The sequence below is a fragment of the Oncorhynchus masou genome, chromosome 1 (genome assembly GCF_036934945.1).
Source record: "Oncorhynchus masou masou isolate Uvic2021 chromosome 1, UVic_Omas_1.1, whole genome shotgun sequence".
Classification (NCBI taxonomy): Eukaryota; Metazoa; Chordata; class Actinopteri; order Salmoniformes; family Salmonidae; genus Oncorhynchus; species Oncorhynchus masou.
This window is the reverse complement of record NC_088212.1, coordinates 27,393,266-27,421,095: the sequence shown is the minus strand read 5'-3', so window position 1 is coordinate 27,421,095 and position 27,830 is coordinate 27,393,266. Positions and strand designations below refer to the sequence as shown.

Below are 27,830 nucleotides of genomic sequence, written 5' to 3'. Positions count from 1 at the left end.
TCAGTCTCTCGGTCCCAGCTTTGAGGCACGTGTACTACTGTCTCCTCCTTCTAAAAGGGTAAACAGTCCGTGGTTCAGGTGGCTGAGGTCCTTGATGATTTTCTTGGCCTTCCTGTAACACCAGGCGCTGTAGATGTCCTGGAGGGCGGCCCTGTTGATGTGGATGGGGGCGTGCTCCCTCTGTTGTCTCCTGGAGTCCACGATCAGCTCATTCATTTTGTTGAGGTTGAGGGAGAGGTTATTTTCCTGGCACCACTCCACTAGGGCTACAATACCAGGCGGGGGGTGGGGGGGGGGGCTACAGCTAACATGAAATACATGCCTTGGAGGGGCTTTATCAGAATGTGCTGGAGGTGCTGGATAAACATGGAAAACAAACCACTGCACGCTCCTCGCATATTTAGGGCAGCCATGTCCAGCAGTGGATTTGAATATGCATGACTATCCCAGCCTCCCTTGCAGCACAGCCCCCGTGTTCAAGCACCGACATTCTCAGAAACAGAATACACATGCATCTCATTTGAATATGTTAGCACAGAATCCTGTCATACACAACTAATACATACCCATAAAAGGGACATTTTAATTTGACAAACTGGAAGGGGGAAGAATCCTGCAACATATAAATTCCAAATGACATCCAGTTGTTAGGGCACACTTTGAAGCAGATGTTTATGGTGTCCTTACTATATTTACAAGGGTTGCAAACACGCCCTGTGGTACACCTTGTATTCTTATCAATTACACCATTACAATCTTCTCTGCAGCAAAGCTGAATGTCACACATCAGCACAAAGTCAGTCTTCGCTCATAGCACCACAGATATTACTCTCAGATCAACAAATTTCTTCTTCCATTTGGCCACATGACATTTTTTCTAGAGCTGTTTTAGTTTTCCCCTGTTCCTCCAACTGTGCATAATGTACATACAGGCCTACAGGTCATACTATCACATTATAGTTGGTTTTTTAACATTCCCTGCTTGTGCTTGAAGATCCAAGTGATTTTTCCCAGCTGTCATGCTAATGTTTTATGACAGGGTTCATTAAGGTGTTACCCAAGTGCCCCTTCAAAATACTTCTTTGAATATTAGCTGGGAGGACAACATTCATTGAATAAGATAGACCTGACTATTGATCAATCAGTGTAAACTAGAAATCTAAACCTTTAATAGCTTGCATGGAATACCATTACCCTCTCACAGAATCTACCTCGAGTTCCAGCGTTTGACATTAGTTTTGACCATAGGGCAGCTGCAGGGCTATAAGTATGTCTCAGCGTTGCCTAGAACGTACAGGTTTCAGAGCAACAAGTGCAGGGATAATGTTCAGCTTGTAAGAGAAAGTACCAGGAGGCTTCCAGTTTATATTATATTCTGTAGACTTGGAAGATGGCAACAGCAACAGTGGGTCCATATTCCTTGGTCCCTCTGCTGGCGTGGTTAATTAAATACTACGGTAGGAATAAAATCTTAATGAGAAACACAAGCTTGTTGTGGTGTTTGGCACTGACCACGTCCCTCTTATTAGGTGTACTTGTCCATATGTGCTTGGGTGAAGTGCCCATTAGTGCTATCCCTGATGGATCTTCATCCATATAACCGAGATGCCAGTGCTATGTACATTTCCGCAATTTCCAAAACTTGGCAGATGAGTGGGCCCCACTATGAATTTTCTTAGCCTCGATAAATATTTGATGCAAATTAAAATGTAATTCTTTGCTTAGTTTAAGTAGTTTCTCCTGTAAGTACTGTGTCTATGAAGGAGATTACAACATTTGCTGGTTTATTTGTAATTTAATTTTTTATGGTGTGGCTGGCGGTGGGGAAAGACAGAACACCTGTGAGTGTTTATAATGTCCCATCTCCCTCACAGCTGGTCCTTTTCAAAACACCTCACTGGCACAATCATTTCATAACATTTCATGATTTACCATCTGCTAGACTGAGCTATAAGCACATGCAATAAGCATTTGTATGGCGCCAGTCCCAGAAAGGTACAATAAGGGTATATTTTAACTTAATGGCTTTTCGGGCATGCACATTTCCACACAGCAGATTGCAGAGATGCTACAATGTAAGCCATGTCCCGTCTGTTTGTCTCTTTCCCTCTGTCTCCCTATACTCACAGCCCCTCTCATGTGTCATCAAACGTCCACACACTGCACCCCCTGTCGCCCCGTCTTTGTGTGTGAGGCAGACCATGTCAAAATCTAGATATCAAACTCTGGAGAATGAGAGACACAGTAGGAGGTACAAGCAGATTATTTTCCTTTTAGCGTCTAATGTCTGCGCATTTGGGTAATTAAAATGATTACTACAACAATTAAAGCAAGTAATTAGAAACAAATTACACTGGCATTTTTTGTGATTACAGGAGCAGATGAAAATAGTGTTCAAAATTACATTTATTGCATATTCATGGGAATGAAATGAAATAGGGCTGGTGGATGAGATAATAGGGCCAGGAAGGGAGAATGGTGTTCTGGGGGTTTTGGGAACAGTCGGTTGCTAATGCTCTGAACAGACAATTCGTTAAATCAGAGATAATCTTTTAATGGCCTTAAAAAGGAGTTAATATTTGGAATGCAGTCAAAAGCACTGAGGGTGTGAGGGGTTTCTACTCTCTCCTTTCAGCTGCACAATATAAAACATTGAATCATTTTCTACTCAAAAAGAGGAAGAGGCAAGAGTCTATATGCCTCCTTTACGTTGCTCAATGCACAACGATTCAATAAAGGAATCTCCTTCTCTGAATACATTTTTTCATGTATCATCTCCTTGCCCATTCTTTCTTTCTCTCTCTCTCTGCCTTCCCTCCAACTCTCTCCCTTTACGTTGCTCAATGCACAACGATTCAATCAAACAATCTCCTTCTCTGAATTCATTTTTTCATGTATCCTCTCCTTGCCAATTCTTTCTCTCTCTCTCTCTCTCTCTCTCTCTCTCTCTCTCTCTCTCTCTCTCTCTCTCTCTCTCTCTCTCTCTCTCTCTCTCTCTCTCTCTCCTTCCCCTCTATCTAGTTCCATCAGCCTTCAGCTTCTGCCATGATCATGTAATGAAATTCTTCAGATTAAATATTTTCTGTTAAACTTGGAGCTTGGTAGATATGGTGTCAAGAATGAATGGTTATTAACATTTAAATATGTCACAGAATAAAAAATAGTGAGAGAGAGGGAGAGAGAGAGAGAGAGATAGGGTGAGAGTAGGAGAAGAGAGAGCAAGAGAGAAGAGAGATGTAAAGAAATACATATATACATTTTTCATTGTTAGCGGGCACAATGGATTTTCATCAACACATTTCTGCAGGACCTGATGAAACTAATATCATTACAGAGGCAGAAGCGGGACATTTTAACCTAAGAGCAATTAAAGTGAGGAGAGGCTGTTATTTACATAAGATATTCATATCCACCTGCATGTGTTTGGAGAAGAGAGGATTACAATTTCCAAAAGGTTTGCCCAGCTTTTGTCTATGCCGTAGATTACTACATAAGACTAATAATGTACATTTCAGTGACTTGCTTGGCTGAGAAGAGACTGCTCTTCCAAATTGATGGTCTTGCAATCCATCACCTCCTTCTCCTACCTGCTCTTTCTCATTTTTCACCATTCCTTTTAGGGGAAAAAAAATCCATGTTGCTTGACTGCCATGGCACAGTATATTGGAAAAACCAGTGACTGAAAGGGGGAATGGTTATAAGGTACAGCGTGTCTTGTTTTATCTGGTACAGTTTTGTTGGCATGCTCCAATGACATAGTGACGTACTGATGGAAATCAATAGTGTCTCTGGGAGCTGGAGTCTGATTGAGATATGCCACCAATAAGATCTGTGCTATAAAGACCCAAGGTAGTTATGATTGTCATATGTGAGTCGAGTCTATTTCCTAACGTACAGTGTATTATATCATTTTAAGAGAATCAATGGGCAAAATCAGTTTGATATAATATCAACCAAAACATAAGTCCGTTCTTTTTTTCAGTCAGCTGAACAAATAATACCACAGATGGTACAAAATGGTGTGCTGATATTACAAATGAAAGGAAGATTTTTCCATAAACCTGGGATGTCGATGGGCAGACAGGTGTGCTATTTAATTAACACTGCTGCTTGCTGGCGAGCGCTCCATGTAAGTAAATGTCACACATCCGGTCTCATTCTCCAATCTACCAGTCCCCCGGCTGACATCCATCAACATTTAGTCCAGTTGAGACTGTGATGTATCTATCTCCATCAACATTGCACATGGAGCAAATAGCAGGATGGGTGTTTGAGGCTGGTTGAGGTAAAGTAAATGTTGCCTCACATCCTCTGGTGTCATTTTAAGGAACAAGAAGTGTGTACCACTTTGATTTACAGTTGATATAATATGATGGCATACTTGACATTGCCAATAAAACTAAGCACCAACATTTGTGAAAGCTATGGGCTTTAAAACGCTTCAGATAATATGATTTTACACTGATACTATCTAATACTGATCAAAATCACCTTTATACTCTGAATTTTACTTGATGATATGCTGCTGCTAGTGATTGACAACATTTAGAGACATAATACAGACAGCGGAGTTTCAAGAAAGTTGACATACAGTACCAGTCAAAAGTTTGTACACACCTACTCATTTAAGGGTTTTCTTTATATTGACTATTTTCTACATTGTAGACTAATAATAAAGACATCAAAACCATGAAATAACACATATGGAATCATGTAGAAACACAAAAAGTGTGAAGCAAATCAAAATATATTTTGAATTTGAGATTCTTCAAAGTAGCCACCTTTTGCCTTGATGACAGCTTCGCACACTCTTGGCATTTTCTCAACCAGCTTCATGAGGTAGTCAACTGGAGGATTTGTTGTGACGTGACACGGTAGGGGTGGTATACAGAATATAAGTAGCTCTATTAGTCCATATTATGGCAAGAACAGCCGAAATAAGCAAAGTGATGACATTCCATCATTACTTTAAGACATGAAGGTCAGTCAATAAGGAAAATGTCAAGAACTTTGAAAGTTTCTTGAAGTGCAGTCGCAAAAACCATCAAATGCTATGGTGAAACTGGCTCTCATGAGGACCACCACAGGAAAGGAAGACCCAGTTACCTCTGCTGCAGAGGATAAGTTCATTAGTTGCTAGCCTCAGAAATTGCAGCCCAAACAAATGCTTAACAGAGTTCAAGAGACAGACATCTCAAAATCAACTGTTCAGAGGAGACTGCATGAATCAGGCCTTCATCGCCCAATTGCTGTAAAGAAACCACTACTATAGGACACCAGTAAGAAGTAGGAATTTGCTGGTAGTGGGACTATCATTTGTTTTTCAACAGGACAATGATCCAAAGCACCTCCAGGCTGTGTAAGGTCTATTTGACCAAGAAGGAGAGTGACAGAGTGCTGAATCAGTTGACCTGGCCTCCACAATCACCCGACCTCAACCCAATTGAGATGGTTTGGGATGAGTTTGGACCGCAGAGTGAAGGGAAAGCAGCCAACAAGTGCTCAGCATATGTGGGAACTTCAAGACTGTTGGAAAAGCATTCCAGGTGAATCTGGTTGCCAAGAGTGTGCCAAGCTGTCATTAAGGCAATGGTGGCTACATTGAAGAATCTCAATGTAATGGCTTTCATTAGAAGAAGAGGAATGATCGGACCAAAATGCAGCAGGGTATGTGTTCATCTTTAATAATTGCACTGAACACTGAATAAACAAAACAACAAAAAAGAAAACCGAAACAGTCCTGCAAGGTGAATAACACTAAACAGAAATTAACTACCCACAACCTAAGGTGGCAAAACAGGCTACCTAAGTATGATTCCCAATCAGAGACAACGAAAGACAGCTGTCCCTGATTGAGAGCCACACCCGGCCGAAACATAGAAATAGGGGGTGGCGGGAGACTCTGGCAGCGCCGGACAGGGGGGCGGGAGACTCTGGCAGCGCCGGACAAGGGGGCGGGAGACTCTGGCAGCGCCGGACAGAGGAACAGGAGACTCTGGCAGCGCCGGACAGAGGGGCCGGAGACTCTGGCTGCGCCGGACAGGGGGGCGGGAGACTCTGGCAGTGCCGGACAGGGGGGCGGGAGACTCTGGCATCGCCGGCCAGGGGGGGCGGGAGACTCTGGCATTGCCGGACAGGGGGGCGGGAGACTCTGGCGGCGCCAGACAGGGGGAGACTCTGGCAGCGCCGGACAGGGGGCGGGTGATTCTGGCGGCGCCAGACAGGGGGGCGGGAGACTCTGGGGGCGCCGGACAGGGGGGCGGGAGACTCTGGCAGCGCGGGATAGGGGGCGGGAGAATCTGGCAGCGACGGACAGGGGGCCGGAGACTTTGGCAGCGCCGGACAGAGGGGCCGGAGACTCTGGCAGCGCCGGACAGAGGAACCGGAGACTCTGGCAGCGCCGGACAGAGGGGCCGGAGACTCTGGCAGCGCCGGACAGAGGGGCCGGAGACTCTGGCAGCGCCGGACAGAGGGGCCGGAGACTATGGCAGCGCCGGACCGAGGGTCCGGAGACTCTGGCAGCGCCGGACCGAGGGGCCAGAGACTCTGGCAGCGCCGGACAGAGGGGCCGGAGACTCTGGCAGCGCCGGACAGAGGGGCGGGAGACTCTGGCAGCGCCGGACAATGGGGCGGGAGACTCTGGCGGCGCCGGACAGGGGGGCGGGAGACTCTGGCAGTGCCGGACAGTGGGGCGGGAGACTCTGGCAGCGCCGGACAGGGGGGCGGGAGACTCTGGCGGCGCCGGACAGGGGGGCGGAAGACTCTGGCGGCCCCGGACAGGGGGTGGGAGACTTTGGCAGCGCCGGACAGGGGGCGGGAGACTCTGGCAGCGCCGGACAAGGGGGCGGGAGACTCTGGCAGCGCCGGACAGAGGAACAGGAGACTCTGGCAGCGCCGGACAGAGGGGCCGGAGACTCTGGCTGCGCCGGACAGGGGGCGGAGACTCTGGCAGTGCCGGACAGGGGGCGGGAGACTCTGGCATCGCCGGCCAGGGGGCGGGAGACTCTGGCATTGCCGGACAGGGGGGCGGGAGACTCTGGCGGCGCCAGACAGGGGGGAGACTCTGGCAGCGCCGGACAGGGCGGGTGATTCTGGCGGCGCCAGACAGGGGGCGGGGAGACTCTGGGGGCGCCGGACAGGGGGGCGGGAGACTCTGGCAGCGCGGGATAGGGGGGCGGGAGAATCTGGCAGCGACGGACAGGGGGCCGGAGACTTTGGCAGCGCCGGACAGAGGGGCCGGAGACTCTGGCAGCGCCGGACAGAGGAACCGGAGACTCTGGCAGCGCCGGACAGAGGGGCCGGAGACTCTGGCAGCGCCGGACAGAGGGGCCGGAGACTCTGGCAGCGCCGGACAGAGGGGCCGGAGACTCTGGCAGCGCCGGACCGAGGGTCCGGAGACTCTGGCAGCGCCGGACCGAGGGGCCAGAGACTCTGGCAGCGCCGGACAGAGGGGCCGGAGACTCTGGCAGCGCCGGACAGAGGGGCGGGAGACTCTGGCAGCGCCGGACAATGGGGCGGGAGACTCTGGCGGCGCCGGACAGGGGGGCGGGAGACTCTGGCAGTGCCGGACAGTGGGGCGGGAGACTCTGGCAGCGCCGGACAGGGGGGCGGGAGACTCTGGCGGCGCCGGACAGGGGGGCGGAAGACTCTGGCGGCCCCGGACAGGGGGTGGGAGACTTTGGCAGCGCCGGACAGGGGGGCGGGAGACTCTGGCAGCGCCGGACAAGGGGGCGGGAGACTCTGGCAGCGCCGGACAGAGGAACAGGAGACTCTGGCAGCGCCGGACAGAGGGGCCGGAGACTCTGGCTGCGCCGGACAGGGGGGCGGGAGACTCTGGCAGTGCCGGACAGGGGGGCGGGAGACTCTGGCATCGCCGGCCAGGGGGGGCGGGAGACTCTGGCATTGCCGGACAGGGGGGCGGGAGACTCTGGCGGCGCCAGACAGGGGGGCGGGAGACTCTGGCAGCGCCGGACAGGGGGCGGGTGATTCTGGCGGCGCCAGACAGGGGGGCGGGAGACTCTGGGGGCGCCGGACAGGGGGGCGGGAGACTCTGGCAGCGCGGGAGAGGGGGCGGGAGAATCTGGCAGCGACGGACAGGGGGCCGGAGACTTTGGCAGCGCCGGACAGAGGGGCCGGAGACTCTGGCAGCGCCGGACAGAGGAACCGGAGACTCTGGCAGCGCCGGAAAGAAGGGCCGGAGACTCTGGCAGCGCCGGACAGAGGGGCCGGAGACTCTGGCAGCGCCGGACAGAGGGGCCGGAGACTCTGGCAGCGCCGGACCGAGGGTCCGGAGACTCTGGCAGCGCCGGACCGAGGGCCAGAGACTCTGGCAGCGCCGGACAGAGGGGCCGGAGACTCTGGCAGCGCCGGACAGAGGGGCGGGAGACTCTGGCAGCGCCGGACAATGGGGCGGGAGACTCTGGCGGCGCCGGACAGGGGGGCGGGAGACTCTGTTAGTGCCGGACAGTGGGGCGGGAGACTCTGGCAGCGCCGGACAGGGGGGCGGGAGACTCTGGCGGCGCCGGACAGGGGGGCGGAAGACTCTGGCGGCCCCGGACAGGGGGGTGGGAGACTTTGGCGCCTCTGGACTGAGGGGCTGCGACTCTGGCTGCGCCGGACAGGGGGGCGGGAGACTCTTGCAGCGCCGGACAGGGGGCGGGAGATTCTGGCAGCGCCGGACAGGGGGCGGGAGACTCTGGCAGCCCCGGACAGGGGGGTGGGAGACTCTGGCGCCTCTGGACTGAGGGGCTGCGACTCTGGCTGCGCCGGACAGGTGGCGGGAGACTCTTGCAGCGCCGGACAGGGGGGCGGGAGATTCTGGCAGCGCCGGACAGGGGCGGGAGACTCTGGCAGTGCCGGACAGGGGGGCGGGAGACTCTGGCATCGCCGGCCAGGGGGCGGGAGACTCTGGCGGCGCCAGACAGGGGGCGGGAGACTCTGGCGGTGCCGGACAGGGGGCGCAAGACTCTGGCGGCCCCGGACAGGGGGGGGAGACTTTGGCGCCTCTGGACTGAGGGGCTGCGACTCTGGCTGCGCCGGACAGGGGGGCGGGAGACTTTGGCGCCTCTGGACTGAGGGGCTGCGACTCTGGCTGCGCCGGACAGGGGGCGGGAGACTCTTGCAGCGCCGGACAGGGGGCGGGAGATTCTGGCAGCGCCGGACAGGGGGCGGGAGACTCTGGCAGCCCCGGACAGGGGGGTGGGAGACTCTGGCGCCTCTGGACTGAGGGGCTGCGACTCTGGCTGCGCCGGACAGGGGGGCGGGAGACTCTTGCAGCGCCGGACAGGGGGGCGGGAGATTCTGGCAGCGCCGGACAGGGGGCGGGAGACTCTGGCAGTGCCGGACAGGGGGGCGGGAGACTCTGGCATCGCCGGCCAGGGGGGGCGGGAGACTCTGGCGGCGCCAGACAGGGGGGCGGGAGACTCTGGCGGCGCCGGACAGGGGGGCGGAAGACTCTGGCAGCGCCGGACAGGGGGCGGGAGACTCTGGCAACCCCGGACAGGGGGTGTGAGACTCTGGCGCCTCTGGACTGAGGGGCTGCGACTCTGGCTGCGCCGGACAGGGGGGCGGGAGACTCTTGCAGCGCCGGACAGGGGGGCGGGAGATTCTGGCAGCGCCGGACAGGGGGCGGGAGACTCTGGCAGTGCCGGCCAGGGGGGGCGGGAGACTCTGGCATTGCCGGACAGGGGGGCGGGAGACTCTGGCGGCGCCAGACAGGGGGGCGGAAGACTCTGGCGGCCCCGGACAGGGGGGCGGGAGACTCTGGCGCCTCTGGACTGAGGGGCTGCGACTCTGGCTGCGCCGGACAGGGGGGCGGGAGACTCTTGCAGCGCCGGACAGGGGGGCGGGAGATTCTGGCAGCGCCGGAGAGGGGGCGGGAGACTCTGGCAGCCCCGGACAGGGGGTGGGAGACTCTGGCGCCTCTGGACTGAGGGGCTGCGACTCTGGCTGCGCAGGAAAGGGGGGCGGGAGACTCTTGCAGCGCCGGACAGGGGGCGGGAGATTCTGGTGGCGCCGTGGAGGAGGGCGGGAGACTCTGGCGGCGCCGGACAGGGGGGCGGGAGACTCTGGCAGTGCCGGACAGTGGGGCGGGAGACTCTGGCAGCGCCGGACAGGGGGCGGGAGACTCTGGCGGCGCCGGACAGGGGGCGGGAGATTCTGGCAGCGCCGGACAGGGGGGGAGACTCTGGCAGTGCCGGACAGGGGGCGGGAGACTCTGGCATCGCCGGCCAGGGGGCGGGAGACTCTGGCATTGCCGGACAGGGGGCGGGAGACTCTGGCAGCGCCGGACAGGGGCGGGTGATTCTGGCGGCGCCAGACAGGGGGGCGGGAGACTCTGGGGGCGTCGGACAGGGGGGCGGGAGACTCTGGCAGCGCGGGATAGGGGGCGGGAGAACCTGGCAGCGACGGACAGGGGGCCGGAGACTTTGGCAGCGCCGGACAGAGGGGCCGGAGACTCTGGCAGCGCCGGACAGAGGGTCCGGAGACTCTGGCAGCGCCGGACAGAGGGGCCGGAGACTCTGGCAGCGCCGGACAGAGGGGCCGGAGACTCTGGCAGCGCCGGACAGAGGGGCGGGAGACTCTGGCAGCGCCGGACAGTGGGGCGGGAGACTCTGGCGGCGCCGGACAGGGGGGCGGGAGACTCTGGCAGTGCCGGACAGTGGGGCGGGAGACTCTGGCGGCGCCGGACAGGGGGCGGGAGACTCTGGCGGCGCCGGACAGGGGGGCGGAAGACTCTGGCGGCCCCGGACAGGGGGGTGGGAGACTCTGGCGCCTCTGGACTGAGGGGCTGCGACTCTGGCTGCGCCGGACAGGGGGGCGGGAGACTCTTGCAGCGCCGGACAGTGGGGCGGGAGATTCTGGCAGCGCCGGACAGGGGGCGGGAGACTCTGGCAGCCCCGGACAGGGGGGTGGGAGACTCTGGCGCCTCTGGACTGAGGGGCTGCGACTCTGGCTGCGCCGGACAGGGGGGCGGGAGACTCTTGCAGCGCCGGACAGGGGGGCGGGAGATTCTGGTGGCGCCGAGGAGGAGGGTGGGAGAATCTGGCGGCGCCGGACAGGGGGGCGGGAGTCTCTGGCAGCACCGGACAGGTGGGCGGGAGACTCTGGCGGCGCCGGACAGGGGGGCCGGAGACTCTGGCAATGCCGGACAGGGGGCCGGAGGCTCTGGCAGCGCCGGACAGAGGGGCGGGAGACTCTGGCGGCGCCGGACAGGGGGGCGGAAGACTCTGGCGGCAACCGGACAGGGGGGTGGGAGACTCTGGCGCCTCTGGACTGAGGGGCTGCGACTCTGGCTGCGCCAGACAGGGGGGTGGGAGACTCTTGCAGCGCCGGACAGGGGGCGGGAGATTCTGGGCAGCGCCGGACAATGGGGCGGGAGACTCTGGCGGTGCCGGACAGGGGGCGGGAGACTCTGGCAGTGCCGGACAGTGGGGCGGGAGACTCTGGCGCGCCGGACAGGGGGCGGGAGACTCTGGCGGCGCCGGACAGGGGGCGGAAGACTCTGGCGGCAACCGGACAGGGGGTGGGAGACTCTGGCGCCTCTGGACTGAGGGGCTGCGACTCTGGCTGCGCCGGACAGGGGGGCGGGAGACTCTTGCAGCGCCGGACAGGGGGGCGGGAGATTCTGGCTGCGCCGGACAGTGGGGCGGGAGACTCTGGCGGCGCCGGACAGGGGGGCGGGAGACTCTGGCAGGGCCGGACAGTGGGGCGGGAGACTCTGGCAGCGCCGGACAGGGGGCGGGAGACTCTGGCGGCGCCGGACAGGGGGCGGGAGATTCTGGCAGCGCCGGACAGGGGGCGGGAGACTCTGGCAGTGCCGGACAGGGGGCGGGAGACTCTGGCATCGCCGGCCAGGGGGCGGGGAGACTCTGGCATTGCCGGACAGGGGGGGGAGACTCTGGCGGCGCCAGACAGGGGGGGGGGGAGACTCTGGCAGCGCCGGACAGGGGGCGGGAGACTCTGGCAGCGCGGGATAGGGGGGCGGGAGAACCTGGCAGCGACGGACAGGGGGCCGGAGACTTTGGCAGCGCCGGACAGAGGGGCCGGAGACTCTGGCAGCGCCGGACAGAGGAACCGTAGACTCTGGCAGCGCCGGACAGAGGGGCCGGAGACTCTGGCAGCGCCGGACAGAGGGGCCGGAGACTCTGGCAGCGCCGGACAGAGGGGCCGGAGACTCTGGCAGCGCCGGACCGAGGGTCCGGAGACTCTGGCAGCGCCGGACCGAGGGGCCAGAGACTCTGGCAGCGCCGGACAGAGGGGCCGGAGACTCTGGCAGCGCCGGACAGAGGGGCGGGAGACTCTGGCAGCGCCGGACAATGGGGCGGGAGACTCTGGCTGCGCCGGACAGGGGGCGGGAGACTCTGGCAGTGCCGGACAGTGGGGCGGGAGACTCTGGCGGCGCCGGACAGGGGGGCGGGAGACTCTGGCGGCGCCGGACAGGGGGGCGGAAGACTCTGGCGGCCCCGGACAGGGGGTGGGAGACTCTGGCGCGCCTCTGGACTGAGGGGCTGCGACTCTGGCTGCGCCGGACAGGGGGCGGGAGACTCTTGCAGCGCCGGACAGGGGGCGGGAGATTCTGGCAGCGCCGGACAGGGGGCGGAGACTCTGGCAGCCCCGGACAGGGGGTGGGAGACTCTGGCGCCTCTGGACTGAGGGGCTGCGACTCTGGCTGCGCCGGACAGGGGGCGGGAGACTCTTGCAGCGCCGGACAGGGGGCGGGAGATTCTGGTGGCGCCGAGGAGGAGGGTGGGAGAGACTCTGGCGGCGCCGGACAGGGGGCGGAGTTTCTGGCGGCACCGGACAGGGGGCGGGAGACTCTGGCGGCGCCGGACAGGGGGCCGGAGACTCTGGCAATGCCGGACAGGGGGCCGGAGGCTCTGGCAGCGCCGGACAGAGGGGCGGGAGACTCTGGCGGCGCCGGACAGGGGGCGGAAGACTCTGGCGGCAACCGGACAGGGGGTGGGAGACTCTGGCGCCTCTGGACTGAGGGGCTGCGACTCTGGCTGCGCCAGACAGGGGGTGGGAGACTCTTGCAGCGCCGGACAGGGGGCGGGAGATTCTGGCAGCGCCGGACAATGGGGCGGGAGACTCTGGCGGCGCCGGACAGGGGGGCGGGAGACTCTGGCAGTGCCGGACAGTGGGGCGGGAGACTCTGGCAGCGCCGGACAGGGGGGCGGGAGACTCTGGCGGCGCCGGACAGGGGGGCGGAAGACTCTGGCGGCAACCGGACAGGGGGGTGGGAGACTCTGGCGCCTCTGGACTGAGGGGCTGCGACTCTGGCTGCGCCGGACAGGGGGGCGGGAGACTCTTGCAGCGCCGGACAGGGGGGCGGGAGATTCTGGCAGCGCCGGACAATGGGGCGGGAGACTCTGGCGGCGCCGGACAGGGGGGCGGGAGACTCTGGCAGTGCCGGACAGTGGGGCGGGAGACACTGGCAGCGCCGGACAGGGGGCGGGAGACTCTGGCAGCGCCGGACAGAGGGGCGGGAGACTCTGGCAGCGCCGAACAATGGGGCGGGAGACTCTGGCGGCGCCGGACAGGGGGGCGGGAGACTCTGGCATTGCCGGACAGGGGGCCGGAGACTCTGGCAGCGCCGGACAGAGGGGCCGGGAGACTCTGGCAGCGCCGGACAATGGGGCGGGAGACTCTGGCGGCGCGGACAATGGGGCGGGAGACTCTGGCAGGCGGCCAGGGGGCGGGAGACTCTGGCATTGCCGGACAGGGGGCCGGGAGACTCTGGCAGCGCCGGACAGGGGGCGGGAGATTCTGGCAGCGCCGGACAGGGGCGGGAGACTCTGGCAGTGCCGGACAGGGGGCGGGAGACTCTGGCAGGCGCCGGACAGGGGGCGGGAGACTCTGGCATTGCCGGACAGGGGGCCGGAGACTTTGGCAGCGCCGGACAGAGGGGCCGGAGACTCTGGCAGCGCCGGACCGAGGAACCGGAGACTCTGGCAGCGCCGGACAGAGGGGCCGGAGACTCTGGCAGCGCCGGACAGAGGGGCCGGAGACTCTGGCAGCGCCGGACCGAGGGGCCAGAGACTCTGGCAGCGCCGGACAGAGGGGCCGGAGACTCTGGCAGCGCCGGACAGAGGGGCGGGAGACTCTGGCAGCGCCGGACAATGGGGCGGGAGACTCTGGCGGCGCCGGACAGGGGGGCGGGAGACTCTGGCAGTGCCGGACAGTGGGGCGGGAGACTCTGGCAGCGCCGGACAGGGGGGCGGGAGACTCTGGCGGCGCCGGACAGGGGGGCGGAAGACTCTGGCGGCCCCGTACAGGGGGGTGGGAGACTCTGGCGCCTCTGGACTGAGGGGCTGCGACTCTGGCTGCGCCGGACAGGGGGGCGGGAGACTCTTGCAGCGCCGGACAGGGGGGCGGGAGACTCTGGCTGCGCCGGACAGGGGGGTGGGAGACTCTGGCAGCCCTGGACAGGGGGACAGGAGACTCTGGCGCCTCTGGACTGAGGGGCTGGGAGACTCTGGCTGCGCCGGACAGGGGGCGGAGACTCTGGCGGCGCCAGACAGGGGGGCGGGAGACTCTGGCAGTGCCGGACAGGGGGGCGGGAGACTCTGGCGGTGTCGGACAGAGGGGCCGGAGACTCTGGCAGCGCCGGACAGAGGGCGGGAGACTCTGGCAGCGCCGGACAGTGGGGCGGGAGACTCTGGCAGCGCCGGACAGTGGGGCGGGAGACTCTGGCAGCGCCGGACAGAGGGGTGGGAGACTCTGGCAGGGCCGGACAGGGGGCGGGAGACTCTGGCGCCTCTGGACTGAGGAGTTGCGACTCTGGTGGCGCTGGACGGGGGCGGGAGACTCTTGCGGCGCCGGACAGGGGGGCGGGAGACTCTGGCGGCGCCGGACAGAGGGACGGGAGACTCTGGCGGCGCCGGACAGGGGGGCGGGAGACTCTGGCAGTGCCGGACAGGGGGGCGGGAGACTCTGGCGGCGTCGGACAGGGGGCCGGAGACTCTGGCAGCGCCGATGTTACAAATCCTTTTGGCCCGACAGTCTAGGGGCATGGTAATGAGACCCGTAACATAACTCATGCAAATTATAATAGTGACAAAGTAAAAGTGTGAACGAAATAACCAGGACAACTGAAATCTACCGTCAAACTCAAGGTTTATTTATAAACACACGGTAATGGGGGGGGCAGGAAAAGGGGCTGAGCTGGACCCAAGGAAAGAAACAATAAGTATTCAAAAACACCCCTAAGCTAGACTAGCCTACTTTAACAACAGCTAACTAACTAACCAAAAATTCAGTGGGTGGTCCGCCCAGTTCTAACTAGTGTATTTAACAAAGTTTACCTCCGGGTAGTGTATGCCCATGGGCGACATGTCTTGGTTTCCCCTTTTCCCACCAGCAAACAAACACAAACACCATAACCAAAAACAATACTCACAGGTGAGGACAAAGTGCTATGGAGATGCTCAAACAAAAGAGAGGTTAATACACAAAGAGAGAGTGAAACACAGAGACCTACAGACATGGCATTTACAGAGAGATTGAGCTCGAGAGCTAACAATTGACAGGGTTTTTAAACCAAGGGAAAGGAACTGTGATAGGGTAGGAAACAGGAGGAGGTGTGTCTTCTGATTGATGATTGGATTGGTGACTGATTGGGGAGTGATGATTTTCACCTGTGAGGGGAGAAGGAGAGAAAAGAACACAGGATACACACACACAGGATACACACACAGGATACTGGTATCCGTAACAGCCGGACAGAGGGGCCAAAGACTCTGGCAGCGCTGGACAGGGGGTCAGGAGACTCTGGAAGATCCGGACAAGGGGGCGGGAGACTCTGGCAGTGCCGGACAGGGGGGGCGGGAGACTCTGGCAGCTCCGGACAGAGGGCGGGAGACTCTGGCAGCGCCGGACAGGGGGCGGGAGACTCTGGCAGCGCCTGACAGTGGGGCGGGAGACTCTGGCAGTGCCGGACAGTGGGGCGGGAGACTCTGGCAGCGCCTGACAGGGGGGCGGGAGACTCTGGAAGATCCGGACAGGGTGGCGGGAGACTCTGGCAGTGCCGGACAGGGGGCGGGAGACTCTGGCAGCGCCGGACAGTGGGGCGGGAGACTCTGGCAGTGCCGGACAGTGGGGCGGGAGACTCTGGCGGTGCAGGACAGAGGGATGGGAGACTCTGGCGGCGCCGGACAGGTCGGCGGGAGACTCTGGCAGTGCCGGACAGTGGGGCGGGAGACTCTGGCGGCGCCGGACAGAGGGGCGGGAGACTCTGGAAGATCCGGACAGGGGGGCGGGAGGCTCTGGCAGCGCCGGACATGAGGGAGAACCTTGAGGGAGGAGACGGAGAGACAGACTGGTGCGTGGGGCTGCCACAGGGCCCATCAGGTTGGGGAGACCTACAGGAGGCCTGGTGCGTGGAGGAGGCAGGATAAACCGGGCTGTGGGGGAGCATTGGAGCTCTGGTGCGCAGCCTTGGCACCACTCCTTCAGGCTGGATGACCACTTTAGCGCGGCCCCTCCAGAGTGCAGGCACAGGTCGAACTGGGCTGTGGAGGAGAACTGGAGATCTGGTGCATACCAATCGCACCTCTCCCTTAGGCTCAATGCCCACCTTCGCCCGGCACCTGGCGGAGCACAGGCATAGGGCGAACTGAACCCTCCCAACGCCCCGGAGACACAGTACGCAGAGCCGGCACAGGATACCCTGGACCGAAACAGTGCACCGGAGACCAAACGCGCTGAGCTGGCACAATCCGCACCGGCTGGATGCCCACTCTCGCATGGCACTTGAAGTGGGGCTGGCCTATAGCACCCCGGTTTATGAGCGCGCACTGGAGACACCGTGCACTTCAACACGGTGCCTGACCAGTACCACGCTGCTTCCGGTAAGCACGGGGAGTTGGCTCAGGTCTCTCGCCTGACTCCGCCAATCTCCCCATCTGCCCCTCAATTTTTTTTGGGGGGGGGGCTGCCTCTCGTGCCTGTTGCGCTGCCTTACCTCATATCGCATATATATCATATTGGAGATTTGGAGATATTTCAGCCGCTGCAAGAAGTACATCCACCTTCTTGGTGACTGCTTTGATGTCAACTTCCCACTTGAGTTTGTGGGAGACAATGGTCCCCAGGATTTTTAATGATTCAGCCATGCTAACAGCTATGCCATTAATATCAAGGGGGAGAGATGGTGGGGGAGTTTTCTGAAGTCACCTACCATCTCCACGGTTCTGTATATGTTGAGTTCCAGGTTGTTGGGACTGCACCAGGTCACCAGGCGGTCGACCTCTCCACGGTACATGAACTCATCACTGACCGACCAGGTTGGTGTCATCTGCAAACCTGATTAGTATGACAGACGCGTTGTTGGAGGTGGAGTCATTGGTGTAGAGTGAGTAGAGGTGAGAGCAAGCATCCTTGCGGCGCTCCAGTGCTGAGGGATAAAGAGTCCAAAAGGTGTTTTCCCAGCTTCACATGTTGCGTCAAGTTGGTCAGGAAGTCAGTGATCCACTGACAGATGGAGTTAGACACGTTCAGCTGGGAGAGTTTGCCTTGCAGCAGTTTTGGGATGATGGTATTGAACTCAGAGCTGAAATCCACAAACAATATCCTTGGATGTCTTTGGGTTACCGAGGTATTTGAGGATGTTGACAGCGTCGTCCTGTTTGCTCTATAGGCAAACTGTAGTGGGTGGAGGGAGGTGTCAGTGATGGTTTTAAGATGGGACAGTACCATGTGCTCGAAGGTTTCATGATGACAGAGGTGATCGCTACAGGTCTGTAGTTATCCAGGCAAGACACCTTTTGTTTTTCAAGCCTACCTCTAACCTCACATGAACCCTTCAACCGAAGAACCGTATACAGATGATTACTGATTTTGTATCTTATCATAAGTTCACTGTAATGTTCAGAGTTGTCAACTGACATGGGGATGTCTTGTACATGTTGTCTATTTATAGTCTGTACAGAATAGCTAGACTTTGGATGACTAGAAATATACTGTACATCTAGAAATACACCATATCACCAATATTTAAAAAACGGAGATATATGGTCCTTCGTTTAAAGGGTTCACATGCTCCGCTGTGCAGTCCACTGTTCCAACGCATAGACAAACATAATGAAGCAATCAACACATTGACTTCTGGATAATGATGCTGCTCTGTTTCTCCAGACATAATTACACTGTGGTTCATTATTGGACGGAGTTATGAGAATTTGAAATGGACATTTCTTTGTAGTCATTTTCATCTCAAAAACATTTGGGTAAATAATGTTTTGGGAAACTTGCATAAATTCAGAGTTTCAAGTGTGTATTTTAGGATTTAATCGTACGTGATGGCTCAATTTGCATCCTAAGGATTGTAATCTATAAGCAGCCAACTCGTTTAGGCCTTATGTTGACTGTATCAATTGTCCATTCTGCTCTTTTTGTGGTCTGAAACAAAGATTGTTGTCGGATGTGCTCAATCTCATCGTTGAATTACCTAAATGACAGCAGAGGCTTGAATGCTTTCCCAGGAGTTTGGAGAACAAAAAAGGCCAGCCTGGCTCCCTGAGCTCTCTGAGCCTGGAAGCAGGTGTGGTGGCAGGACAGTGGAAGACCTCTCTCCGGCTTTGATTTCACTACTGCCCACTTGTAAATGACTAGCCTGTGTGAAGCTGGTCCTTTGTGCACAGTGTTATAAATCACTCAAAGCCTCCAGGAGGGCAGCAAGCTTATTCCTCGGCCCCAGGTTATTCCTCTGCTCCACAGGTTAAAATTATCCCACACCATGGCAGACACAGAAAAGAGAGGGCAAGGGGACAGGAGACTCTCACAACTTTCTCTGTGGACAGTTATCTCTATTGATATCTTCGTATCGTCTGAGATCCCCAAAGATTGGAAAGCTTCCGCGGTCATCCCTCTCTTCACAGGGGGAGACACTCTAGACCCAAACTGCTATAGAACCATGTCCATCCTGCCCTGCCTTTCTAAAATCTTCGAAAGTCAAGTTATCAAACAGATCACCAACCATTTTGAATCCCACCGTACCTTCTCCACTATGCAATCTGGTTTCTGAGCTGGTCATGGGTGCACCTCAGCCACGCTGAAGGTCCTTAACTATATCATAACCGCCATCGATAAAAGACAGTACTGTGCAGCCATCTTCATCGACCTGGCCAAGGCTTTCGACTCTGTCAATCACCGCATTCTTATCGGCAGACTCAAAAGCCTTGGCTTCTCAAATGACTGCCTCGTCTGGTTCACCAACTACTTCTCAGACAGAGTTCAGTGTGTCAAATCGGAGGGCCTGTTGTCCAGACCTCTGGCAGTCTCTATGGGGGTGCCTCAGGGTCCAATTCTCGGGCCGACTCTTTTCTCTGTATATATCAATGATGTTGGTCTTGCTGCTGGCGATTCTCTGATCAATCTCTACGCAGACGACACCGTTCTGTATACATCGGGTCCTTCTTTGGAAACTGTGCCAACAAATCTCCAGATGAGCTTCAACGCCACACAACGCTCCTTCTGTGGCCTCCAGCTGCTTTTAAATGCTAGTAAAACGATTGCTGCCCGCACCCTCCTGCCCGACTAGCATCACTACTCTGGCCAGTTCTGACTTAGAATATGTGGACAACTACAAATACCTAGGTGTCTGATTAGACTGTAAGCTATTCTTCCAGACTCACATTAAGCATCTCCAGTCCAAAATTAAATCTAGAATTGGCTTCCTATTTTGCAGACAAAGCATCCTTCACTCATGCTGCCAAATATACACTCGGATATCTGACTATCCTACCGATCCTTGACTTCGGCCATGTCATTTACAAAATATCCCCAACACTCTACTCAGCAAACTGGATGTAGTCTATCACAGTGCCATCTGTTTTGTCACCAAAGCCCCATTTACTACCCACCACTGCCATCGGAATTCTCTCGTTGGCTGGCCCTCACTACATATCAGTCGCCAAAATCACTGGCTCCAGGTCATCTATAAGTCTTTGCTAGGTAAGGCTCTGCCTTACCTCAGCTCACTGGTCACCATAGCACCCCCCCCACCCCCCGCGCGCATAGCACGTGCTCCAGCAGGTATATTTCAATGGTCATTCCCCAAAGCCAACACTTACTTTGGCCACCTTTCCTTCCAGTTCTCTGCTGCCAATAACTGGAACGAATTGCAAAAAATCTCTGAAGCTGGAGTCTTATATCTCCCTCTCTAACTTTAAGCGTGTAATGGGTTTCTTCTAACTCCTCCTCTGACGAAGAGGTGGAACAAGGATCGGACCAAAATGCAGTGTGGTTAGTTAGATACATCTTTATTGAAGATGAAACACGAACAATACAAAAACAACAAACGTGGAAAACCGAAACAGCCCTATCTGGTGCAACAAACACAGAGACAGGAACAATCACCCACAAACACACAGTGAAACCCAGGCTACCTAAATATGGTTCCCAATCAGAGACAATGACTAACACCTGCCTCTGATTGAGAACCATATCAGGCCAGACATAGAAATAGACAAACAAGACATCCAACATAGAATGCCCACTCAGATCACACCCTGACCAACCAAAACATAGAAACATACAAATAAACTATGGTCAGGGTGTGACAGTACCCCCCCCCCCCCCCAAGGTGCGGACTCCGGCCGCAAAACCTGAACCTATCGGGGAGGGTGCTGGACGTGGTCCCCACTTCACCGTAGTCCTCCCCCACCTTGTCCGCTTCCGTGACCTCTTAGCCGCGGCAACCCTACTAAATAACACGGGACAGAGGGGCAGCTCGGGACAGAGGGGCAGCTCGGGACAGAGGGGCAGCTCAGGACAGAGGGGCAGCTCGGGACAGAGGGGCAGCTCGGGACAGGGGCAGCTCAGCACTGAGGGGCAGCTCAGCACTGAGGGGAAGCTCAGCACTGAGGGGAAGCTCTGGGCTGAGAGGAAGCCCAGCACTGAGAGGAAGCCCAGTACCGAGAGGAAGCTCAGCCAGGCAGTTGAATCCAGCAGATCCCGGCTGGCTGGCAGTTCTGGCAGATCCTGGCTGACTGACGAATCTGGAAGAGTCTGGTTGACTGGCGGATCTGGAAGAGTCTGGTTGACTAGCAGATATTGAAGAATCTGGTTGACTGGCAGATCTGGAAGAGTCTGGCTGACCGGCAGATCTGGAAGAGTCTGGTTGACCGGCAGATCCGGAAGAGTCTGGTTGACTGGCAGATCCGGAAGAGTCTGGTTGACTGGCAGATCCGGAAGAGTCTGGTTGACTGGCAGATCCGGAAGAGTCTGGCTGACTGGCAGATCCGGAAGAGTCTGGCTGACTGGCAGATCTGGAAGAGTCTGGCTGACTGGCAGATCTGGAAGAGTCTGGTTGACTGGCAGATCTGGAAGAGTCTGTTGACTGGCAGATCTGGAAGAGTCTGGTTGTCTGGCAGATCTGGAAGAGTCTGGTTGACTGGCAGATCTGGGAGAGTCTGGTTAACTGGCAGATCTGGAAGAGTCTGGTTGACTGGCAGATCCAGAAGAGTCTGGCTGACTGGCAGATCCGGAAGAGTCTAGCTGACTGGCAGATCTGGAAGAGTCTGGCTGACTGGCAGATCTGGAAGAGACTGGCTGACTGGCAGATCTGGAAGAGTCTGGGTGACTGGCAGATCTGGAAGAGTCTGGCTGACTGGTGGATCCTGGCAGACTGACTCCTCTGGCTGCTCCATGCTGACTGACAGCTCTGGCTGCTTCATGCTGACTGGCGGCTCTGGCTGCTCCATGCTGACTGGCAGCTCTGGCGGCTTCTTGCAGACCTGCAGCTCTGGCTGCTCCATGCAGACTAGCAGCTCCGGCAGCTCCATGCAGACTGACAGCTCTGGCTGCTCTATGCAGACTGACAGCCCTGGCTGCTCCATGCAGACTGGCAGCTCCGGCTGCGCTAAACGGGCAGGAGACTCCGGCAACGCTGTAGAGGCGGAAGGCTCCGGCAATCGCCAAACAGGCGGGAGACTCCGGCAGCGCAGGAGAGAAGGAAGGCTCCGGCAGCGCTGGAGAGGCGAGGAGCACAGTAGGCCTGATGCGTGGTGCTGGCACTGGTGGTACTGAGCCGAGGACACGCACAGGAAGCCTGGTGCGGGGAGCTGCCACCGGAGGGCTGGGGTGTGGAGGTGGTACTGGGTAGACCGGGCCGTGCAGGCGCACTGGAGCTCTTGAGCACCGAGCCTGCCCAACCTTACATGGTTGAATACTCCCGGTCGCTCTGCCAGTGCGGCACGGTGGAATAGCCCGCACTGGGCTATGCAGGCGAAATGGGGATACCGAGCGTAAGGCTGGTGCCATGTAAGCCGGCCCAAGGAGACGCACTGGGGACCAGATGCGTAGAGCCGGCTTCATGGCATTTGGCTCGACGTTCAATCTAGCCCGGCCGATACGCGGTGCTGGAAATGAACACACCGGGCTATGCACCCGCACTGGAGACACCGTGCGCACCACAGCATAACACGGTGCCTGCCCAGTCTCTCCAGCCCTCCGGTAGGTCTCCTACCTAGCGTCGTCATACTCCCTGTGAACCTCCCCCCCAAGAAATTTTTGGGGCTGACTCCCGGGCTTCCTGTCGCGCCGCCGTGCTTGCTTCAACAACTCCATTTTTCTATAACCCTCTTCGCACTGCTCCAGCGAATCCCAGGCGGGCTCGGGCACTCCTCCTGGGTCGGCCGCCCACCTGTCTATTTCTTCCCACGTAGTGTAGTCCAGATTCTGTTCTCAAGTCCTTTCCTCTCTTTGTTGCTCCTGCTGCCGCTGTTGCCTTTTACCACGCCGCTTGGTCCTGTTGTGGTGGGTGATTCTGTAACGGGTTTCTTCTAACTCCTCCTCTGACGAAGAGGTGGAACAAGGATCGGACCAAAATGCAGCGTGGTTAGTTAGATACATCTTTATTAAAGATGAAACACGAACAATACATAAACAACAAACGTGGAAAACCGAAACAGCCCTATCTGGTGCAACAAACACAGAGACAGGAACAATCACCCACAAACACACAGTGAAACCCAGGCTACCTAAATATGGTTCCCAATCAGAGACAATGACTAACACCTGCCTCTGATTGAGAACCATATCAGGCCAGACATAGAAATAGACAAACAAGACATCCAACATAGAATGCCCACTCAGATCACACCCTGACCAACCAAAACATAGAAACATACAAATAAACTATGGTCAGGGTGTGACAGTATCCCCCCCCCCAGGTGCGGACTCCGGCCGCAAAACCTGAACCTGCCGGGGAGGGTGCTGGACGTGGTCCACCCTTCACCGTAGTCCTCCCCCACCTTGTCCGCTTCCGTGACCTCTTAGCCACGGTAACCCTACTAAATAACACGGGACAGAGGGGCAGCTCGGGACAGAGGGGCAGCTCGGGAAAGAGGGACAGCTCGGGACAGAGGGGCAGCTCGGGACAGGGGCAGCTCAGCACTGAGGGGCAGCTCAGCACTGAGGGGCAGCTCAGCACTGAGGGGAAGCTCAGCACTGAGGGGAAGCTCAGCACTGAGGGGAAGCTCGGGGCTGAGAGGAAGCCCAGCACTGAGAGGAAGCCCAGTACCGAGAGGAAGCTCAGCCAGGCAGTTGAATCCAGCAGATCCCGGCTGGGTGGCAGTTCTGGCAGATCCTGGCTGACTGACGAATCTGGAAGAGTCTGGTTGACTGGCGGATCTGGAAGAGTCTGGTTGACTAGCAGATATTGAAGAATCTGGTATTGAAGATACTAGCAGATATTGAAGAACCCACAAACACACAGTGAAACCCAGGCTACCTAAATATGGTTCCCAATCAGAGACAATGACTAACACCTGCCTCTGATTGAGAACCATATCAGGCCAGAAATAGACAAACAAGACATCCAACATAGAATGCCCACTCAGATCACACCCTGACCAAACAAAACATAGAAACATACAAATAAACTATGGACAGGGTGTGACAAAGCATCAGCCGTCAGAGCAGCTTACTGATCACTGTACCTGTACACAGCCAATCTGTAAATAGCACACCCAACTACCTCATCACCATATTATTACTTACCCTCTTGCTCCTTTGCACCCCAGTATCTCTACTTGCACATCATCATCTGCACATCTATAACTCCAGAATTATTGCTAAATTGTAATTATTTTGCCTCTATGGCCAATTTATTGCCTTACCTCCCTACTCTTCTACATTTGCACACACTGTACATAGATTTTTCGATTTTTCTTTTCTATTGCGTTATTGACTGTACATTTGTTTATGTGTAACTCTGTGTTGTTGTTTTTAGTCGTACTGCTTTGCTTTATCTTGGCCAGGTCGCAGTTGTAAATGAGAACTTGTTCTCAACTGGCCTAAAATACAGTTAAATTAAATGGTGATAAAATGTTTTCCTTATCGTCCAAATGTATGTTGTTACTCTTGAGGAGCCTCCGTGATAAAATAATGGGTTAAATGAAGATTGCATTATTTCCTGGGCCGTTTCCAATGATTGGTCTCTGTGGTGATAATGTTGGTTTACCTTGGGCTCCATAGGCCACATGCAGTTGGAGCTGACTGATTTGTGATAGACATTACAGAGCAATATGGATATCCAAGGTAGTACGTGTGGTTTGCCAAGCTCAGTTGAGCCCAATCTCATCCTAACATTAAAAAGCTTTGGAGAAGAACAGATGGAAACTCCACGTAGACAATTATCTTGAAAAGCCCAATCATAACTATTTGGAATGTGATGCATTTTCATTATCCGCTCTGATGCAGTGAGGACTGGAACCAATATAGACCAAACATTTAGATTTTTCCTCCTTCTCCCCATACCCTGTCTCATCAACCCCTCCTCTCCCTCCAGCATGTCCTCATCCTCCACTGCTTCAGATGTCTAGTCATGGGGGAAGGGCTGGGGCCTTGTTGATGGCAGAGGAAATAAACTGTGGTTTTAGACCCTTATAGTGTGTAGCACCACCCTTGTGAATCTCCCATATGATGAATGTGTGGAGAACATTTCTCCCTTTTAAAAAAAATCTAATTTGCCTCAGATCAATATCAGTTGTAATACATGTATGTCGAATGTACCAGCTCTGTTGATTTAAAAAACAACGTTTTATCTACGAGTGCCTTTTCAGATTTTATTCAATTTATATTTAGGCTCTCAGAATTACACCCATACATTTATTTGACGTTGTCATCAATATTTATCACATTTATTGTGGAAACATCCAGGATTTTAATGGTCAGTTACAGAGACAATAAGACTGCAGACCAAGCACTCATAATATTTTGGTACCAATTACAATTGATTTTCCAATTGGTTTGCTGCAGGATGTTGTTTTATTACTAATATGTTTAATGTGCAAATCAATGGGAACACTTGTTTGGCTCATTCATAGGGAGGTCGTAAAATCAAACATGTGAGCAGTGGGATGCTATCTGATCCATAAAAGGCTGCGGCACATTCTTAATACAAGAAAATAGTTAAGAGCTGCCGGGTTGTTGGCCATCTTAAATAACAGTGTCAGAGTGGACAAAGCAGCCAGAACTTGTTTCTGTGAGTCACCATTTTCCAAACTTTGCTCACAAACACCAGACACTTCTTCCTCTGATGTTTTTTTTACTGTCAATTACTCAGTAGTCATTGTATCAGTACATTTGGCCCAATGTCCATAGTAGTTGAGGAACAATAACAGTCAAAGTGCTCCCTAAAAGCCCAGTGCATGTTAAATGTTGCATTCAGTAAAGGCTGTGTTCTTCAATTATTAAATGTTACCATGGTAATCAAGGGAAAAGACATCCATCAGATGCAGCAAGCCATTTTGTGATACAAGTGAATGCTTTAATGTGCAAACAAAACAAAAAGTATCAGTCATGGCAAAAATACACAAAACATGAACACAAAATGTTAACCACCATGTCTACTAGACACATTGTCTAAGAGTTATATATTGGATGTGACTTAGGGATATGAATTCTACACTCCATTTAAAGTATTAATTTTTATTTTCCTCTGCCTGGGGGCTGAAAGCACATCTAATTTCTCCCACAGCTATAATTCTCCAGCACACCATCCCTGCTTTACCATCGGGTTCCACCGGAATCATTTTCCTTTACTCTCTGGGTGTAGAAGACTTTGGTATGTGACTGAATGAGCAAACATCTATACACCTACAGTACAGAATGTCACAGAAAGTCGCAGGGAGGTCTCTCAAAAGTGCTTGAAACAGAACAAGAACCGGTAGATCATATCGGTGTCATCATTAGAGTCTAACTATAATTTTCCTTTGTGGGTTGATGTTTTTGTTCTGGAGTGCTAGCTAGCACAGCCACAAAATCATACAATCAGATTTTAAACCTAATCCTAACCTTAACCACACTGCTAACCCAAACCTTACATTAAGACCAAAAAGCTATTTTTTGTTTTCATAAATTTTCACGTTGAAGGCAGCCAATGGCTTACACATCCCCTGTGTCGGCCATGCGGTCGTGGATTTTGTTGTGGGAGGAGTGCAAGTTCCAGCCAAGGGGGTTGGGATTGTGAAGGATGACTGTCTGGGGGCAGACCAATGAATCCTTGGGATGAACGTTATAGCCCAATACTGGAAGGAGCTGTTCCAAAGAGTCTCCCAGGATGTCATAGGGTTCAGCACCACCTTGGGGGAAGCTGCCAGGAAGGAGTGCTTTCACTGTCAGCAGACAAGTCATGCAGAGCAATGAGCCTGAGGGGGAACCAGGTACAGCACGCCTGTCCTTGAGGGACCCCAATGGGATCCCAGCTAGCAGTGAGAAGTTGCTGTGGGCCAGAGTTGTTGGAGGGAGCTCTTCCAAAGACTATTATGCTATGGTGGAGGATCCTGGTGATGGAGTTGAGTGGCAAGTTGCTCGCACAGTGGTGAAAGTGCAAGCAGGAAGGCTACCCTTGTGACTGCTGAACTTAAACCCTTACCACTTTGAGATACCGAAGTGACACCCTCTGGCCGCAGTGACCGTCTTGGAGATCTGTGGAGAGCTACGCACCTAGACACCAGGTGAAGTTGAGGTGGATGTGTAGATATTCCAACTACAGCCTGACGCCAACCCCCTGTAAACCTCCCACCGTTAGAGGGACTGGAGCAAAGGATCAATGTACTCCTAGCCCATTGGTCATGTGTGTTCTCTGCCTATGAGGAGGATTTTGGTAAGTCTGATGCTGTCCTACACCACATTTCCACAGGTACTGCCCCCCCTAGCCGAGAGCAACACAGACCAATTCCACCAAGCCTGTACACGGAGCTCAGACTCCTACTGGCAGGGATGCTAGAGTCTTGGGTAATCACAGAAAGCATGAGTCCCTGGGCTGCACCACTGGTACAGGTGAAGAAGAAAAAGGCGGAACGTGGAGGTTCTGCCTAGATTACTGCCAACTCAATGCCCTGACCCACAAGGTTGCATACCCTCTCCCCGCATCGAGGAGTCCCTGACATGCCTCCAAGAAGGCGTCTGGTATTCAACTCTCGATCTGGCCAGAGGCTACTGGCAAGTGGAAGTCAGTCCCCAGGACATGGAGAAGACTGCTTTGCCCCTGCCACCTTCCAGAGGCTCATGCAGAAGTATCTAGGAGACAAGGTAAATAACTTTCTTTTGATCTCCAGAGTGGCACAGCGGTCTAAGGAACTGCATCTCAGTGCTAGAGGCGTCACTACAGACTCGTGTTCGATTCCAGGCTGTATCACAACCGGCCGTGACTGGGAGTCCCATATGGCTGTGCAGAATTGGCCCAGCATCATCCGGGTTAGGGTTTGGCCGGGGTAGGCCGTCATTGTAAATAAGAATTTGTTCTTAACTGACATGCCTAGTTAAATAAAGGAAAAAAATATTTAAAAATATCTACTTAGATGATGTCATTATCTACTTAC

The 27,830-nt window shown here is 55.8% G+C and overlaps 1 protein-coding gene across 1 annotated transcript; it reads right to left on the bottom strand.

Annotated features, from left to right (window-relative positions):
- On the bottom strand, nucleotides 1-27,398 carry LOC135558623 (nascent polypeptide-associated complex subunit alpha, muscle-specific form-like). The gene is made up of 13 exons (XM_064992997.1): nucleotides 27,369-27,398; nucleotides 26,895-26,952; nucleotides 26,396-26,621; nucleotides 17,478-17,551; nucleotides 17,279-17,395; nucleotides 16,577-16,768; nucleotides 15,697-16,292; nucleotides 14,120-15,004; nucleotides 10,598-14,011; nucleotides 7,524-10,458; nucleotides 6,608-7,276; nucleotides 5,995-6,546; nucleotides 1-266 (listed from the first exon to the last, which is right to left on the bottom strand). The coding sequence occupies exons 1-13, from the start codon at nucleotides 27,396-27,398 to the stop codon at nucleotides 1-3; spliced, it is 10,014 nt and encodes a 3,337-aa protein (XP_064849069.1).
- Between the last annotated feature and the right edge of the window lie 432 nt (nucleotides 27,399-27,830).